Source organism: Mya arenaria, chromosome 2 (genome assembly GCF_026914265.1).
Source record: "Mya arenaria isolate MELC-2E11 chromosome 2, ASM2691426v1".
In the NCBI taxonomy this organism is placed as follows: domain Eukaryota; kingdom Metazoa; phylum Mollusca; class Bivalvia; order Myida; family Myidae; genus Mya; species Mya arenaria.
This window is the reverse complement of record NC_069123.1, coordinates 41,397,450-41,418,610: the sequence shown is the minus strand read 5'-3', so window position 1 is coordinate 41,418,610 and position 21,161 is coordinate 41,397,450. Positions and strand designations below refer to the sequence as shown.

Genomic DNA, 21,161 nt, shown 5'->3' with positions numbered 1-21,161 from the left:
CTAAAATATTGAGCGTTTGTTTTACAATGTTTCATTTTTCTTTATCCAGACAACCTACATTGGTATCAAAGCTCCGTTATAACTAAACAATGCAAATAAGTAATGGACATCAGCATTATATGCCTGAAAAAATCATACCACATATTAAACATTAATTGTTATACTGAACAGAAAGGACAGTTAATTATGTCTCAACAATTAACCCAAATGTATGTTCTTTAATCATAATGCATAAATAATGTATATATCTATATTAGTACTAATATCATATAGACTATTTTGAATGTTATTTATAAATATTTATGTTAATGCTTAATGCTCCATTTTTGAATGCATATTTATTGTCTTGTGTCTACATTGCACTGGTATTTATATATAAATATAAGCAATAAATATGCATTCAAAACATTTCATTGCATTTCGTTTGATTATGATTTTAGGAAAATATGAGATGGCCAAATAAGAATATAAGAAACAAGTAACTGTTTTTCTGCATGTTGTAAACAACGTAATACTGAGACATTATATAGGCCATTGTGGTGACTTTCCAAACATTTGAAGTTCCATCTTAATACACTGACCATCAAAGTCCATTTTCTTGGAAGCATCGATGTTTCACTAACTGACCACCGCGTCTTCATTTTCAACAGCAATCGTTATGTCACGGTAGCTCTTACAAAACAATCTTTAAAACTTAATTGTGCCATGTGTTGAAGACAAAAGTGCATATCAATGCACATAACGAAGATAAATCCATAATTATATATACTTTTCGTACACAGTGTGTGTATGAATTCACTCAGAAACCCTAATTTAGACTGTACAGTTCGAATAGTTCATGACATTAGGGCCTAAAACATACTTAATAAAAGACACAAAACGTGCAAATAACACAGAGTGTCCAAACATACATACACAATCATCATCCGAGTTGATAAATGTAAGAGTTACCGTCTTTGAACGGTCGGTGAAAGACGCGGTAACTTGGGGTTTAAAATAGACGATGTGCGCACACTCTTTTCCCAACATTTATCAATACTTTCAACATTAAAAAGTGTTTGTGTTCGTGTGCGTGCATGCGTGCGTGCGCGCGTGCGTGTGTGCGTGTTTGCGGTGTAAGTGTTTGTGCGCGTGTGTGTCTCCCATTAACACATTTGAAACTACATGAACAAGCCGAGTATAATATTAACTACTATATAAAGAACATAAATATTCGAAATTGAAAATAGTTTTTCTTTTTTTATTTACTGTGTTTTACTCTTTTAAGAATTTAACGTAGTCGGTGCTATTGATCCTAGTTGAGATGTCCGCTGGCACTTTGAGCGATTATAGGGTCATCCGGTCAGACGCTCTACATATCGACATTTCCCTGATTATATTTATATAATTTACTGAAATGATCGTTTCCTTTCTTCAAGACAGAAATTATTTGATTTTAACATGATTTGCCAATACCTAATAAGAACGTTCTGCGCTTGACTTTCCGATAATGGAAAATTCCTCATATGACAAGACCTTTTAGACAAAGAATAGTTATTATACTGCCATGAAAAAAATCGATGATTGTTTTGTGTACTTCATAGGAAAAAAACATATACTACCTACAACGTTCCATGGACTTTTAAGCATGCGACAAAATGGGTGCCGCCATTCTATTTTCACACAGGAAAATATTAAGTCATCATTTCCGGCTTGGGTTCATTTCATACTATAGAACATAATAGTTTCCAATATGATTTCCGCACGCATGGCCATTTATTTTACTTCGTAAACTAGGTAAGGTTGAGTATTCGTTAATAAGTTAGGTGTAAGGCGTTAATACTTACATCTTTTTATTGCATGCGTAAGTTTTCGTTATATTGTGTTTTTTTAGAGGCTCAATGCTAGGGCTCGAGATGCACTGACGGACAGACAAATAACGTACAAACTACACAGGAAGACACCACGTACATCAAAATAGCTTTATCAATAATGAGTGTAGTTACCGCCATGGAACAGTCAGTTAAACCCGATCCATTGGAGTTTTCTAAATCCTTCAAAATCCAACAACAAACTGTACGATCAAACAGCCACTAGCGAAGACATCATGAACAACCACGGCAGTCAAAGTAGTATATTGATACATTTGATACATATTGAGACTTAAATATGACATCATATCTAACATATTCATGTTTGTAAAAGATATTTGAATACGACACAAACCTGTGTGGCTGAACAGATATGCCCGTAAATCCGTTCTTTTATATGTATGTCCATGTATCCCTTCATATTACTACACATTAAACTGTTTGAGGTGATAAAAACATTTAATTTTACAAATGACCTACCCCGTCATGCGAAATTAAATGAGTTTATAGTTGTTATCATATCAGATCTTCAGCACAAGACTGTTTTAACGCCTTGTATTGCTATGTTCAGTTAAAACCGTATTTGCACTAAGCCACATTATATTGTTCATTTAGTGGTTTTAGTCCATTGGGCTACAACGATCAATCATTTTAACACTGAACTATCTTAAAATATGAACGTTATATCATTTAAAAATTGTATTAAAACGAACAAAGTTGTCATTTGTAAATCGTTTTAAATCATAACTCATACAATAGGGCATTTATACCATTTATGCAACCATTGCTCTGCGATATATAAGGGCTTTTGTTTCGGTACGGTCAATGAAAGAACTCAAGGAGTTAATCCAGTTAACGGCGGCTAAACCATACATTACAAAACAATGTTTATTCTAGTTGGTAACCACAGTAATAAAATGGTTTACAAATTACAAACCGAGACGTGCATTCAATGTACGCCCTCAAATGTTTAGCTTTTTGCACTTGCTCTTGTAAAATAATTTTAAACAGTGACAGGCAGTCATTGTATTATACCAGATTATTTTGGAAATCTGACAGTGGGTTTTTGAAGTACAGCGTCCTTGAAATGACCGGAGAAATGTTAGTCGGCAATAGTTGAAGTTTAAAACAAAAGCTTCTTAAGTGCTAGTGTCCATTTGCCGTGAAAGAAATGCCATTTTATTAATTCATTTATTCCTCTTGTTGGCATATCAACATTCCCCTAAGTGCCTTTAACAATAAAAAGTACTGTTTAAGATTTGTACAAGCTGTTGAAATTATAAACGAAAAAAAAATTCAGCCATTAGTATCAATATTTTATACCAATTAATTTTCCATTACATGGTATTTACCTCTTAACACTACGTAGGGCATGGAAACTCCTACACATACTCAAAAGTCCGGAGCAGAGTCAACTACATTCAAGTTGCCTTTTCTAAAAATACAAATGCTCTTGTTCAAGATAAATTTGAAAGGTCCTCTTGAAATGTTACATAATAATAACATTCATGTTTGTGCCTAAGTGTGTCTTTTAAAAGCCTTTCAACGAAATGTTCAGGAACGTATTGTACAAGTGTCTCTATTCTGTAGACAATACATATATTCTTGCATTAACCTTTTTACAAACATTTGATGTTCGATCGTGATATTTCTTGATGCAATGAAAGTGATAAATAAGCAAGAAAACTGATTCCATAAAATTTAGGCCAAACGTGGTAGGTTTTTTTTCAAGAATTACACGAGTCCATATTTCATATTTTGAAAAGAAAATGATTGATTTATTTATATTCACAATTTAATTTGCCAGTTCTCAATGATTACGAACATACAACAAAAATATTTCAAAACATAAAATTACAACTACAAGTTTTAATCTTCTAAATTGAATTAAGACTCGCTGTAAATTGTTTGGCAACTAGGCTAGTCCTACCCCTTTGCTGTTTTATTGAGTTTTTCCAGAGCTGACATTTTTGTTTTCATTTGCTTAAAAGACAACCTGAACGTCTAAAGCTTTTACAGGAAAATACGAGATATTCAAAGAAGAACTTGAACCGATTTGCAGATACGCTAGATTGAAATCAACGTGTAATTTATTCGGACCATTGACCATTGTACGCAAATTTGGTCTCCCATCGTTAGTACTTTGTCAGCGACAAGAGGAATCAATTAATCAGACATGGTAAATAGGCCAACATATTGACCCGGACAATATTGAAAGTAGCAATTTTGGAGTCTGTCACGTTAATCGTGCAAATTATTACAAAATTGTATGGCACATATCCTTACTCCTATACTGTTGTCACAAAGTCACATACGTCACCAATGAAGGTACATTATGTGAGTGCCATTAAAGAAATGTAGATAAATCGGGTTAAACGTTTGAGAGACGTTTTATCAAATTACATGTAATTATATTTCAGTCATATGTATCATAACATAGGGACTTATGTGGCTTTTTACATGTGTATTTGATTCATAGTATGATTCGTAATAAATGCATTAAGGTTTTTACACGTCATTGACAGCTCAGCCACCGACACTTGAACAGTCGAGCAAAATACTTTATTAATTTGTATGATATTTGCATGAACATCAACTTTGTTAATCGTCTACTTAAGAAGAAAACATACACTAAACTTTGTTTGGGTTATTTTAAATCAATCATATCGTTTTACTTAGATTCGTTCAAACCCGGATGTATTGTTATATTGAACAACAGGAGAATGATTAATTTTTTATACAAAGCTTTTTACTATTCTCGTTTTAAAGCGCGATGATAAAGCATACAGTGTTTAAAGGAGAGAAAAAATCAAATTGAACAACATATTGAGAATTGGACCATATTTTCAAACACACAGAAATATAAATGTGTGATAAAAATGAGCGAATTTACGGACGACTTTACGGCTTCTACCAGATCAAAATCTTTTCTAGTTGTTACAGGTGCAAGATACCATTCTAATGTCCTTGGAAATAAAACAGATGATGAGAATAGTGTCGTCGCCATAGAGGATCGATTTCAAAGCTATGATGAGGTTCGACAAGAAATTCTTAAAGACATAAAGACATGTAATTATATGATAGGTAAGAACCCTTGATAAGAATAAAGCTTAACCATAAGTTAATTTAGAGAATACAACCGTTTAAATTACATGTGAAATCCGTTGTACATTGACAACAAATGGTTATGATTTAACTGATGGCGAAATCATCTAATCTAAATACTGCTTGACTTTTCTTTTCAGTTTTCATTTATAAGCGTCGTTAACATTTTACTTTTTTCTGAAATTCGAATTGATCTAGCCATAGATTACACATTGAGCAACATTTCCCAGGGACAGCATACGAACGACGGAAAGAGTTTACATGACCTCACCGGTGTCAATCCCTACCAGAGGGTAAATATACTTTAGATAAGAAATATTTATGTATATTACAAACCATAATGAGACATCAGTTTGCGTACGTTATAATTATCAATTTCACTTTTAAAATAATTCATAAGAGCATTTTTAAATAACTAATTGTATAACAAACTGTCGTATGACCGTATGAAAATATGAGTTCTGAAACTGCTGAAAGGTGATAAAAACAATGAGTTCGAACATATTGCTGTGTTTATATATTTTAAACGATATAGATTATCTAATAGTTTAAACAGCACATTTTGTATATGAACAATATACAAAAAATGTTACCCCTTTTTCCAAGGTCATTTTAGCACTTGGTGAGACATTAGAACCATTTAAAGAAGACGCTGATGAAATACTGATAGTGGGTTTTGGTGACAAGAAGGTTAAAGACAAAGGCACATTCCGGCTTTCGCAGGTATTTGGTTTTAGTACTTGGATTCATGGATGATTGAATGAACAAACTATTATCGATCACTTTACGTACACATAAGCATATCTGTATTAAAAATTTGCTTCAAGTCTTCGTTATTTATTTGTCATGATGTAGCATAAAACAACTAGTATATTGAATGCATAGCTTATCTATTTAGCTTATCTCAGGAACGTTGTGAAACATTTTACGAGGTGTATGAGGCTTATAATAAAGTGACAAAACAAATACAACTGGCAGGGCCAACCAACTTCGCCCCTGTTATCTACGAAGCGATAAACATCGTCAAAAGAACGTTGAAGGTATAGATTATTTAAAGTGACACTCTTATTTAAAATCAATACATACACATGTTAAACACGCATATGGTTTGAGTGATAAACCTTCAACTACTTACTAAATAAAGCATTTACTGAAAATATTAATTACTGATAAAAAGATTTTAATCGTGTATTAGCTTAAACCACACATATATTGAATAACTGGCGAGTGTTCAAAGATTTAAAGTGATCAACTATCAACTCATAAAGTAGAAATAACGTGTTTTCTGCACCTTTCTTTCAAATTAAACACTATATCCTTAACCTTTTTCAGTAAATAAAAACAATTGTTATAATTGTGGTACATCAAATTTGGGAGAATGAGTGCATCTTTGAAGAAATAGTATTCAATTATTTCTTGTCCAAAATGTTAAGAAGTACGAACCCTGGTTTATCTGTAATCAAAGACTTGTAGATAACGAACAATGAAGAGATTAGCATTCAAAAATCTACCTTACGCTCGTCACTTTGGCAGTTTTTCCATATCTTGATAAGTGTTCGTGTGGCTCTGGTTTGTTTTTATCATATTTTATATTTAAATAATCTTCAAATTATTACGTTACAGTACCACATCTTAATCATTGTGGCAGACGGCCAGGTCGTCGAAGAGAAGCTGACCCACGAAGCCATTATCGATGCCTCTAATTACCCACTGTCTATAGTGGTCATCGGGGTCGGGGACGGACCTTGGGGCTTAATGGAAAGCTGGGACGACGTTATCCGGGGCCGGAAGTTCGACAACCTTCAGTTTGTAAATTTTCAAAAGGTCACAAGCGAATCCAAAATTCCGGATGTCGCATTAGCGCTTGCAGCACTTATGGAAATTCCTGATCAGTACCGACAAATCAAAGAGCTCGGTCTATTGGACAAACTTTATCAAGAAGTCACAGAAACGCCTTCTCAAAAGTAACTTATTGGTCAATTGTAAATGTTTAACTGGTGGTGTGAACAAGAATTGTCGCGAAATCTACTATTTATCATGTAATTGCAAGAGTCTTTGTGGTTCTTACTGGTATGTAGGTTAGCTACTAGGCATATTCACAAACTATACCTTATTGGTCGCATTAGGCACATTATTATAATTATTATTATTATTATTATTATTATTATTATTATTATTATTATTTTTATTATTATTATTATTATTATTATTATTATTATTATTATTATTATTATTATTATTATTATCATTATTATTATTATTATTATCATTATTATTATTATTATTATTATTATCATTATTATTATTACTATAATTATCATTATTATTATAATTATTATTATTATTATTATTTGTATTATTATTGTTATTATTATTATTATTATTATTATTATTATTATTATTATTATTATTATTCACTGTAAAACTTTCCGCAAGTGTTGCTATTTTAGTACAACATTGTTTGTAGCCATATCTTATAAAACATAAAATGAACACATTATTTGATTCTGTATTTACAAAAAGAAGTCGTTGGTTTTAAAATTATTTAGAACAGTGTCCTGAAAAGATGAAGGTTTGGCTTGTTCAGATACTACAGGTATTATATGTAATCACTGGAAAGGTAAACCAGAGCAATGGATATTGCTATTCATAAACGGCACATGTGCAAAGAGCTGCTTGAAGCTCGGAAGCACACAGAACATCCACTCTTTTGAATGAATTAAATGTTATCGCCGGTCATAATGCCTTAATTAAGAACATGATATTATTCTTGTATATAATGTTAAAGGATGGTAAAATAGATATGGCTGCTTCAAATCCTTATTTTGATTTGCATTTATCAGTTCTAAAAAGCTAAAATGATTTTACGATGAATTAATAAAGCAGTTAAATGCACAAATCAATCGATTTCAACTTATTACGTTGAGGGATGACTCAAGTAGACTTTTTAATCAGGGAAAATGTTCTCAGGAATATTTAACCTACTTCTAAGGAGAATGCGCGTTTAAAGGGGCTGTACTCCGTATGATGAAATAGCGAAAGAACATTGTCGAAAACTGACTTAAACTTGGTATCGATGTTTACAATGCATTGAAACTTATTAACTGAAATACAAAATAATTTACAATTGATTTATTTTTTCCGCAGTTTTTTCGTATTTTTCCATAAAAGAAGATTAAAGGTATGTCTACCTAGTAGAATTCATTCCTTATGCGTGATTGGCTTGTCGATGTTATCACGTGATATTACCAAGTTAGGTATGTACCTTAAATATTACAACCGTTTACGGTAAGCCTCCGTAGCACAGTGGATACAACACTGGACTGCAATTTTGGCGACACCGGTTCGGACCCGGTCTCCGACTCGATTTGTTTTTACATTTTGGTATTGTTTTACAATTATAATATCAAAGAGTAAAACATTTTATTAAATAATTGTCCTGAGATTCGTTACAGAAAAAAATCTTTTTTGGTGCCATATGGTGTACAGTCCCTTTAAAAAGAGAATGAACATAATTCATTTTAATTGTGTAATTACGTCATTTGAAAAACAAAGAGTTGAAATTGAGGTTTAAAAATGACAAATTAATACGTATTTTCGTGATATAGGGACCAGGTCTCATAGTTCGATTTGGGAATATTTCTACTAGATAAAGTTGTTTGCAAAAGGTCGCAGACACAAAAGAGACTTTGTCATTACTCATTCTAAATTTCAAAATAATGCAATGTTCAAGACGTTTACTACAAGCTTCTTAGTTACACCTACTATATGTTAGCGACTTCGTATAATACCATCTTTCACTTTCCCAAAGAAAGGTTGACAGACTCGCGTACGTCGATTTTGCAACACAATGAAATTCCATTAAAAATCAGAAGACGGCAATAAACAGATGAATAAATCGATTTCAAACCTTAAGAACATTGTACTGACATATTCATAAAAGTCAGGATGTGTCTTCTTTACCAAGCATGATAAACGTTTCATCTCGTGGTAATTATGAGATCTAAGCAAAGTATTTCCACAGAATTATACAATCAAACGCCGGTAAAAATGTTAGGTTGTCCGGTTAGCGCAGTGGTAAGCGCACTCGCTTCTCACCTAGGCGACCCGGGTTCGATTCCCGGCTTGGGCGCATGTGAGTTTGGTTTGTGGTCACCAAGCCGGACAAGTGGGTTTTCTCCGGGTTCTCCGGTTTCCCCCACAACACAAGACCACACTCTCGCGTAAAAATCGTGCCAACGAGAGTGATTAATATAATGTTGTAATAACTTGTTTCACAATCGTTGTAAAATAAATATGTTTAAATTAAACGCCAAAGTGCTACAATGATAGGAAAAGTTTCAAGAACAAAATACTCTACAACACCGGAAACAAAAAAGTATCCTGGTATTGTGATAATTGCTTCTAGTTTGATAGAGTTCACTGCATTTGTTTAACAAGTAAGTGAATATAAGATACTACTTCCAGGTTTCTCATTTGAAAAGCAGTTTTCAAAAGTTCATATATTAATGTTGATTCAATAGTTCTGAATATTTTGCCAAAAACACGTACGCGTACTGCTCCGAATAAACCGCAAATTTAAATTAGAAAGCCTTCCCAACTCACGTTTGTGTTGATGAAGATTATCAAATAAAATAAGTTATCATAATAACCTATTTCGACAGTTGCCTAGGGATTATGTTGCTGAAAAAGTGTACCCTATAATTTTCCAATACAATAAAGGGTCTTGATCCACTGAGATTCGGTGTAAGAAGGTGTGAGTAGCATTTGTTTTGTGTTTTATATTTGTTCATATCCCGTTATTGAGTTAGTTTGGTTCTTTTATAAACGAACAACAAACAACAACTGTCAGATACTCATATGAACAGAAAGAGTTGTAAGTTCAAGCCCCCTACGTCATTTAATTTTCAAACGCGTTACTAAGGCATTTCGGCAAAAAAAGTAAATTTGTTGTTTTGATGAGATTGTATCATTGTTACAAGCGGTTTGTTGCAAGAAATAATGTTTATTTTGCACTTTATGTCTGAAGGACATATGTTGGACGCGGGGCACAAGGCGTACCCTCCCTCCTGAACACTATAACATGTGCTCAGAATGGTATGGGGTTTTGGGAGATTCTGCAGAATATGTTGGGTGATACTTTGTCTGAAATAGAACATTTGTGTTTAATAAACGCTAATCATTTCCATCAACTTGACGTGAATATTTATCTTGAAAATGTATTGGGGGACGCCGGTTGTCATCCCAATCGCCCATCCTCTTTATCCGAAAGTGAGTACAACATATACATGGTCACCATTGGTTTGTTGACGTAAGCTATCCTTAAATACTCATTCAAAAAACATTTAGTTGAATATAAATAATAACACCAGGTTAAAATATTATTCCTTAAAATCTAAAATAACAGGAACGAGCAATGTTGTGAGTCATTTTGCATAATCATAAAATTCTTTTGGTAAACTATCACTGTTAATACAAGTACGACGTCCTTCAAATAACCGAAGCATACGGACACGTTTGTAAATGGCTTTGCGTAATTTCAGGCAATTTACGAGACAGAATTGGCTTCCAGCCAGAAATTCAGGTCAATGTGCCATTTGCAGGCTTAAATCATTTCCTTAACATGCAGATTGGTTTTAACGAATAATTATACAAATATCTTCAGACAACACAAACTTATTTTATTTGCTTTTCGTAGAAGTTTGAGTACATAACTGTTATGAGTCAGTCTTATGCACAAACAGTACAATCTGTTTGGGCCATAATTTAAAAGGAGAACATTTTGGTACAATGAGCATAATGTTGTTTTTAGTGTTTTTATTATAAGTAAGGCTGTTTAAATTTAATACAATATCATGATTCAGTCTAACAGAAATGTACTTTAAATCATATTCAGGGGGAACATACAAATTAAAGTGACTTACCAAATTGTTCATGAGCCTTTATCTATCAGTTTCCAACTAATCAACCCTTTGAATCATTTAATTGCAATATTTAAAGGGCAATATTAACTAATGGAAGTCGGTTCGTATGACGCACAAAAGTCATTAATACAATGGCAAGTACGGAGGCAATATCAGTAGTCAAACATTTAAACAATACAAAACATATAGTTTACTATGTCGCGTTACACATTGAACATACTAAAACAAATTGAAATTTATACTCAATATCGTTTAATTTACACAATATAAAAAGGAAGTGTTCTTTATCTGCCGATCACGACAAGGGCAACTGTTATTTCTACCAAGTTCTACATTCACAGGTGACAGTTCACTAGATATTTTAGTCATTGGTAAATTATCGATAACGTTTGTAATGTTCCATGGATATGCACGGTGATTGGAAATTTATGCAAGACAGTTATCCGGCTAATGTCGTACGGTCCTGTATAAGTCGTTGTTTTTATACATTACTTACTATATTAAACATCAGTTTGTGTATTTTTCACAACGATTACAAAAAATTATGACAAGAAGAAACCGGCAATTTCAGTTATCAAAGTCCTTTAAATAAATATAAAAAAAATATTGCAATGAAACCACATTTATGATATTGATTTAAGCCCGATGATTAATGCTGGTCAAACGTATCGTATAGGAACCGAGAATAACCCCAGATCAAGTTGCCATATACCGTTAAATTATGCTGAATTGGTAGTTTAATACAACTGACAAGGTTATCAAAGGCAGATGTTGTATAAAAATGCATCGTTGCAACATACGTGTGTATTATCCGTCATTCCCAATATGTGGTTTCTTTAGCTCGATATACGGTCTATTCTTACCCGTCTGACTGGTATGTTTATTATTTTTTTCAAGACATAACGCCGCCATACAGGGAGAGTGTAAGCACATGATAACATTTTTGAATATCACATTTTAGCAATAGGCCCTAAAGCATATATGTTATTAATATTAACATTATTGTAACGTCATCCATTACCTATCCATGGCTAAATTACTATTATTTAATCAAAAGTCGGATTATGAGAAATATATCCTGCTGTCTTATGAATTGTGTATACATTTACGAAGTTTATACAACTTTATAGAGCTGCTTTTGTGTAGGAAAATTTTTTTGGAAGGAAGTGCGCAACATGCTCTACAAGGATTTCTCATCACGTTCAGTCTTGAAAATTTGCTACAAAAGCCATTGCATTTCGAGCATGAAACCCCACACCAATTAAACCTGCACACCTAAACATATAAGCCTTGTAGGCTATAGAGAATACTAGGTTAGTGCCGTGGTTAGAGGAAAGTTATCTGGGGAATTTATCGGGTGAGCCAAGCGTGGTAAACTCCATCTACGGCACTGACCTAGTATTATATTTATCCTGTTACTTTGCTTATTTAAACACTATAAATAACCTTTAAATTATTTAGTATCTTTAAAAATAAGGGGGACAGCTGTTTTCCTTGTTGATGTCGGCACACTCGGTATCCATGTTTAAATCGCCCCCAAAGGTAGTTCTCAAAACTGTTAAACATTTTTCAATACGCTTAAAGTCAAGGTAATTGCATTTTAGTTCGACAATATCAATTTAAAAAAAAAAAACTTATAAAAGTGCATTATAATGGATCAGTCACCAAACATTATCTGGTGATGTAACAGTTATTCCACAAATCACAGACTACAGTACATAGGTCATGGTTCAATATCACGAGTGTCTTCAAACAACCGCCACATGTTGAATGACTGCACCGGCAAAAAGATTTTTAATTTCTGCTGTAAGTGTTATTATGTCATTCACCACAGAAATGGAATAAAATATCGTTGAATGCTGCACGGATTTCAGCATTTGCAGGTGGGGAAAGTAAACATGTTGATTTATTGGCCGATTTGTTTGCCAGTGTCATTATTATGCAGAGTGATGGGACTTGATGAGCGAGTGATTGTTGAGGTCGGTTGTTTGCGGACTATTGATAAGATATTGAAACATTATTTGTGCCCGTCTTCTGACATTTCAGATTAGATAAAAGTCCGTTTTCCCGGTCACATAACTAACTGACTGTAGATAAACATCACGTGGTCTACTATCATATTAAACTAAATTTTCAAGGCACCTTGTTATTGGACGATTTGTATGCAAGTGACAGGATAAAAGACAATATTTATTTTACTAAAATGTTTTCAGCTTCCAGATAAACAGACTTTGAGCATATTCAACTGATCTACAGACCAATGGTATACACATCTTTTAAACTGATACTATGTCTCGGTTATATCACACTTTCAAGCAGCTCATACTGATGGAAAGGCTGTTATGATTTGTAGATTGTTTTTCTTATAAAAATGGTTAGAAGGTCTATAACAATTGTAGGTAGTAAAGAGTGGTTATATACATTGACAAAGTTTTTGAGTAGACAAAAAAGAACGAAAAGAAAAAGGGAAAATGACGTGTACATGTCAGTTTAGTGGTAATACGCAATTTTCTCACATAAAGGATATCGAAAGCATTTAGATTAAAGAATGTAGTGCTCAATGTGGTTAAATATCGTTATTCTGGTATAGTACTAAGCTTCTTCTGATTCAAACAGTTCTGAAGTTGACGCGACAAAGGCCAAACAGCATATAATAAATTTAAAAAGGTGTTGTATAAGAGCAGGGGAAGAGGAAATGGTAGGTATCCTACTCTACATTGGTAATTTGGGCTATTGACAAATTGTTAGTTAATATGTCTACCGCCGCGGCCATGCACGAAATACAGTCAATTTGCTTTCATCTCCATAGTAAAAGTGAGTTTCTGAGTTTTTATTATTGCTAAAGGTAAGCTGAAAGACAAATTAATTCTGGTATTGAATTCAATAATGACATTGTAAACTTTAACTAGCTCATAAAACTTTATGAACACAATATCATATAAAATTAACAAAGTTATAACATTTGTTAATTCACTTCAATACACAATTACCAGGTGCAGACACCTGAAAAAGATTAAGCCGGAATAACAGTTATGGATCATCCAATATACGATTTGCAAAACTATTTGTAAGCGTGTTAACTGTTTAAAACAAAGGATCAAGTAACTGTTGTGTTCCTAGTTGTTAATTCATTTAATTTATAACAATTCAACGTTTCCCTTTGCCGTTGATTCAGTGCTTTAGTAGCAACATTAATCTTTGACGATTCCGTCAATTTCCTAAATTTGATAAGTTTAATTAACCGAGAAGCTGAAGGCAACATATAGCTAAATTATATTAAAGCCTCCAAAGAGGAACTCATTGCAATCAAATTCACAGAGAAATTAACTGTTTTGCATATTGTTTTGTTACCCTTATGTGTTCTGGTCAATGTCCAATAGACTGACGACACTATTTTATAAATTTAAACAGAAGTTCGTGATCAGATTTAATAGTAATTGTATTTCGCAAAAATAAAATACGATCTTTTACATGAGCTCAAGATGGGCTGCCAGTTTCTCTGAAGAAAAGAAGTTGCTTCAGTAACAGTGATTAAAATTCACATTGTTAAAAAAAAGAACTAATGTGTAAATTGCTGGTTTGATTTCAATTTCAATTATTATTCAATTATTTTTAATGATGGTTTGCAAGTCTAAAAATGTTGTTCTCCTTTTGTCAGTTATAACCAATGTATGGAAGCTAAATGTATTACTGCATGTGTGTACAGATGTGTCGTTGTCACCAATGATATTGTCAAAATGAAAAAAAAAAGCATTGTTCAATGGAACATAAAAGTAATTATTCAGTTGGTTACAAAAATAAACTGCTCATCGTTTACGGTGGTAGAATAATAAGTAGATAGCAAGTTAAAAAGAATAATAACATATTAATGTTTTATCATTACTCAAGTTAATATTAATGAACGTTTACGTACAATACATGAACGGAACAAGAGAGGTTCGTCATACAGTATGCAACCTAAAAACAGCTTCGTTAAAACATACAATCATTTTAAGACGAAATTCATTGACCGACCTACCGACATTTTCTAAACTTAAATGCTCCTTTTCTCAAATTGTGGTATACAAATAAATCATATGGTCGGGCATAAGAAATCTAAGATGCAAATAATTATTCCATTCAAAGGTCCATGGATGTGAATATTTTCACTTACAGCTGATCTTTTGCTGTTATTCCCATTAATAAAACATATGAATATATGCTAAGATTAACATATACAACGTTTTCTACATACAAGTCCGGTTAAAATTATGCATATGTAGACACTTAGGACCGTGCACTTGAGTGGTCTCATCTGTTTGTTACCACGGAATGACAGCAATATTACTCTTTATATAATATGCAGAAGGCTCATATAGGGAACAGCGTGAGTATGACAAACAACATAGCTGTAATTTGTCAGCAAAACTCCGAATTGGTCTAAAAGACTCCAATATCCTGTTCATGTTCATGTAATATTCATGTTATTACTAATATACCAAAACACGTGGTGAAGTATATTACCATGCAAGACGTCTTGTGAAGAACAAACGGGTCCAGTCTGCCTGGACATCCAATGGCGTTATTCTGATTAAGGACAACTCCGACAAAGTGCATAGATGCGAGTCGATGGGCGAATTAGCCAAATTTAATTAGTAGACTTTCTGCTCCGCAGTTTACATAAAATTGTAACGTTTCGATTCCCAAGTGTTTACACGGATAGACTATTCACACAAGCTTCGATAGCATACTTGTGTTTATATTGACTAAATAATTTACCCACTGTTTAACGATATAAGCAACGTTGTATTAAATAAAGTTGAAATACTCTAATCGAACAATTAACATATTACTAGTTTGATGCTGTCATGTTTGTTTATAGCGATATAAGCATTATTGAACATTTATAAGGATGTAAGCAATACCGACAATGTGTCTTTATTGTATAATCGAACATTATACAGCGACTTAAAACAAACAAACGATCCTTAAAAATTACTACAATAAATGAAATATTACTTTGCAACATTATTTAAGAAGTAATCTAATGCACATGACTTTGTAAACAGATAATCTCCTTAATAGCCTTAATTATTATTATTATTATTTCTACTTTATTGATTATTTGTTTGTTTGTTTGTTTATTTAGCTAAAGGTACACTTATGATGTTCATTACTTTTTATTTCTCTTGTACGTCGATTTGTAAGCATTTTGATACTTGTTTTCTTTCTAGACAAAGGTTTTTTTGTTTTTTGTTTGTTTGTGTTTTAATATATAATAATAAAACCGTTGTAAAGGTACGCGTTCATACACATTGCTCAAAATCTGTATTTGTTTTTTGTTTTTGTTTTCTTATTTTTTCGTTGTTGTTTAAATTTTATTGATACTTTTAAAAAACCAGACTGGATTTTTTAGTGTTTACTCAACAGATAATGACAACAATGCACCTCTCGTATTTCTCGTATACTTACTATATCACATATTTCAATCTTAACTTATACTTTTCAACTCCATGGAGTTTACCATCTTTAACATACTGGCAACTTAAAATGTATTATGTATTTATAAATGTCCCCTCCACATATATCAACAGTTTTGCTATGGCAATGTCTTTTTTCAATTATCTTCCTTTTCTTCATATTTTTTGTTTTGTCACACACACACACACACTGTCATCGATCATCGATTCACTGTTGGTGCGATATTGTTGGGTAATCGGACGCCCCTTCAATTTCAGCTGGCGACAGATTATGATTTAACGACCAACTTTCTAGATGCTAATCTCAAATAGTTTTTCTTATTTAACTCGCCAACTTGTAGCATCCCTGGCTTCATTGATGTACTTTGTTCTTGTTTTCTTGTACATCGCCACACTGCTCATCAGCAGATCGGGCGATATTGAGCTTAATCCTGGCCCTTCGACAAACTCTGATAGCTTGAACTCCTCATTAAATTCATATGCAGCACTAACCAATAGTGGTCTGAGCATCATGAATCTGAACATACAAAGTCTGAAACCAAAACTTGACATTCTAACAGTAGAAGCACAACCGTACGATATTCTTGTCCTTACTGAAACATGGCTGTCAAATAAAATCTCAGACGAAGATGTCGAACTCCCAAACTTTAAAAAAACATTTCGTTATGACAGAAACGATCGTCTTGGTGGGGGTGTCGCAATATATGTCCGAGATACTCTGCATGCAATTCAACGAAATGATCTTGATGTTAATGGTGTCGAAGCGGTTTGGGTTGAAATACATGTATGCCAGCGCAAATTACTTGTGGGCGGAATCTATCGACCGCCTAACTCAAACAACACACAGTGGCTTAACATGGAACATTCACTCGACCAAGCATTCAACCAGCATGTTGACAACATACTTGTAGCAGGTGATTTTAACATCAACATCAGCTTGAATTCGTCAAATAAAATATGTAGATTGATAGACTCCCTAAATTCTGAACAGCTCATTAACTCACCAACTCACTTCACCGAGCACTCTAGTTTACTTATTGACCTCATGTTCATTAAACACACTAATCAAGTTATTTCAAGTTTCATCGCAGATCCTTTTGTTCCAAATCTTGTCCGGTTTCACTGTCCGACTGTTGCTGTCTTAAAATTCACAAAACCTAAGCAGACTTACTTTCAGCGCCAAATATGGTTATATGACAAAGGCGATTATGTAAAATATAACGATAAACTCAGATCCACCGACTGGTCGTTCATCGAAAACAATCAAAATCTAGATGCTACGGCAGACACAATCGCTAGCTCAATCTTAAAATCAGCCTCTGAGAGTATTCCAAATAAAAACGTAACTATTCGTCCAGGCGACGTTCCTTGGATAAACAAAGAGGTAAAACAATGAATCAGAAAACGTAACAAATTACACCGAAAAGCTAAACTTTCAAATAACGCACTGGCTTGGGAACAATTCAGAAACTATCGCAACGAAACAACAAATATAATTCGAAAAATTAAAAAGAAATACGAACATAAAATAATAAACAAAATTAACTCTGATAACATAATAACTAAAGTATGGGTCAAACTAGCTAAACAACTAACTCAAAAACAAACATCTTCACCAATTCCAACACTTATTGATGGAACAATTAAGGCAGAGTCCGATGAAGAAAAGGCAGACCTTCTAAACTCATACTTTAGCAAACAATCAACCATAGAACCCCAGCAACATCGCCCTTTTACAGTTGAGAACGTTCCATCCACTTTCCTCTCACAAATATTGTTGACAAGCCAGGACATTTGGGATGCAATTTCCTGTATTGATCCTAGTAAAGCCAGTGGTCCTGACTCGATTAGTCCTAAACTTATTAAAGAGGGTAAAGACGAACTTGCTGTGCCTCTCTCGAAATATTTTAACAGATTGTTGGCAAACTCTACCTTCCCTTCTACATGGAAGTTGGCGAACGTCAGCCCCATTTTCAAAAAATCTGATCCATCTAGTCCCTGCAATTATAGACCAATATCACTTCTAAGTTGTATTGGCAAACTCATGGAGCGCTGTATCCACAAATACCTCTACAACTACGTCATCTCGAATAAAATACTTACATCCTTCCAATCTGGTTTCATCAAAGGCGATTCTAGCGTCAACCAGTTAGCTTTCTTTTACAACGACGTCAGCAAAGCCTTAGATGACGTGAAAGGCGTTCGACCGAGTCTGGCATCATGGCCTTATTCATAAGCTGTCATCGATCGGTATAAGTGGTTCACTTCTTCATTGGTTTTCCTCTTATCTTTCTGACCGCAAACAACGGGTAGTCCTATCCAACTCTGCTTCAGGAATCCTCACTATCAACGCTGGTGTTCCTCAAGGATCTATCCTTGGACCATTGCTCTTCCTTATTTTCATTAATGACATTGTCAATGACATTAAGGCAAACATACGCTTATTCGCAGATGACACCAGTCTTTACATTATTGTCGAAGATCCCGTATCTTCTGCAGCCGACCTTAACCATGATCTATCTCAAATATCATCTTGGTCGAAGAAATGGCTAGTAACTTTTAATCCATCCAAGACAGAATCTGTTCTCTTTTCTCGTAAACGTCAACAACAAAATCAACCCCCACTTTATCTCGACAATGTACCCATATCTCAAATCAGCACTCATAAACATATTGGGGTAACCTTCTCTTCAGATGGCAAATTGCAATCCCACATATCTTCAAACGTCAACAAGGCATGGCAGAGAATTAGTATTCTTAGGAAGTTAAAGTTTGTAATTTTCCGTGCAGCCTTGGACAAAATGTATGTCACTTTTATTAGACCTTTACTCGAGTATGCCGATGTTGTCTGGGACAATTGTAGTAATGAATTAAAAAATGATATCGAAGCTGTCCAACACGAGGCGGCTAGAATTGTAACCGGTGCTACCAAACTGTGTAGTATTGAGCGGCTTATAGCTGACGTTAACTGGGATACACTTGCGGAAAGGAGACGCAAACATCGCCTCATTCTGTTCTTTAAAATGAAAAATGGTCTTTCTCCAGAGTATCTTACAAATCTAATTCCTCAGCCGAGAGCTCAGCCATATGCCCTACGAAATCGCTCAGAAGTTCCAGTCATCCCTTGAAAAACTCAAGCCTATGCTACTTCATTTCTACCCCTGACTATTCGCCAGTGGAACTCACTTCCTGAAGATATCAGACATGCACCTACTCTCAGCGAGTTTAAATCACAACTTAACACGAAACCAAAGAAATCACAGCTCCTGTATAATGTAGGAAACAGACAACATCAAGTTAATCATGCTCGTCTGCGATTAGGATGTAGCTCATTAAATTATGACCTTCACAGAAGAAATATTATTCCTTCTCCCCTTTGTGCTTGTGGTGCCGTTGAAACTGTGTCACATTATCTCACTCAGTGTCCTAGATATCAATTAATGCGTAACCGTTTTATCCATGATTTACCTTGTGCTGCTACTGTAGAAAATCTTCTTTTCGGTAATGATCGCCCTACCCTTGATGCCAATTCAAGCTTGTTTTTAAAAGTCCAGAGATTCATTACAGCATCAAAGCGTTTTGATGCCTAACAGTCGACCCCATTGGTGTATCGAACGCTTTTCATCGGGACAGTGTGTGTGACAGAATATTTTTGCGTTTTTTTTTCTTTTTGTTTGTTTGTCTTTTTAATAGTTATCTTATTTTTCCAAAACATTTAAATTAAATGTAAATAATAGTTTGAACAGTTATTAAACTAATAAATTTCGTCAAACTGTTCACTTCACATCATACACTGACTTTTCTATGCAATTCGTAACTGTACACTGCTACATGGAAAGGATTTAATATAAGCAATTACATTGCTTGTTTTCAGATCCATTTCATCATACTATTGCTGTACTGTTATTTTTGTATATACGAACTGAATAAAATATGTTAAAACTAATATTTAACTTACGTGTGCAAGAACAATTTCCCTCTTAAAATACGTCTGTTTCATCTCACACAATTGTCAAAGTAACTATCATATATGTTTTACAGCAAGCAAAACCTTCTATAGTCTGAAAAATTATAGTTACGACATGAATGGAAACTATAACAATTTTTCCTTGCCATCAACTGGGCTTCAAAGATAACTTAAATATGATACGATCCTGATATGGAAATAAATATATGCAGTTTCAATGAAGTTTCAGGTACCCGAGTTTTACGTTCAGGACAGGCATTGAATTACCATAAAATAAAAACACTGCCAGTCAGATAATAATGTTTTATGGACTCTCTTGGTTGTCAATATGGTGTTGTTATATGACAGGTCTGTTATTACTAGAGTTGTAAGTGTATGGATGTTGCATTGTAATTTGATAAGGAAATGTGAAATGTTTTGCTGAACAGATGTTTTCACCAGAAGAGGAGTCAACTACAGAAATTTCAAACATAACTAGATCCATGTTTTCAGATTGACAATAAAGATCACCTTGAGTAAAAATAAACTGGCATAAACATTCAAAAAAGTTTCAACATATATGTGCTGGGAATCAGATGTGACCTTTGATTAATAAACACAAATTTAAGTGGCTCATAGGTTATCAGGCAAATACATTGAGGCTTAAATTCATGGGACTGTCTTAAGTCCTTGTAACAATATGGATATTGTCCTTTAATTGTATTTAATGCGAGGTTTGGCACGAACATGTCTCACAGATTATATAAGTATCACATTAACTGTGCTATAGGTAAAGGTGTCTCTACGTAATTGTACCATGCATTTAATAAAAGAACAGTTTGACTTGTAGAAAAAGATTCTAAAAATCACTATCCAT

General features: G+C 33.7%; 1 protein-coding gene across 1 annotated transcript; it reads left to right on the top strand.

Moving 5' to 3' along the window:
* The first annotated feature begins 4,729 nt into the window (after window positions 1–4,729).
* On the top strand, window positions 4,730–19,466 carry LOC128214887 (uncharacterized). The gene is made up of 7 exons (XM_052921593.1): window positions 4,730–4,934; window positions 5,154–5,248; window positions 5,562–5,678; window positions 5,864–5,995; window positions 6,579–6,865; window positions 6,921–6,937; window positions 19,129–19,466. Exons 1-7 carry the CDS (start codon window positions 4,730–4,732, stop codon window positions 19,464–19,466), a joined length of 1,191 nt encoding a protein of 396 aa, XP_052777553.1.
* Window positions 19,467–21,161: the final 1,695 nt, after the last annotated feature.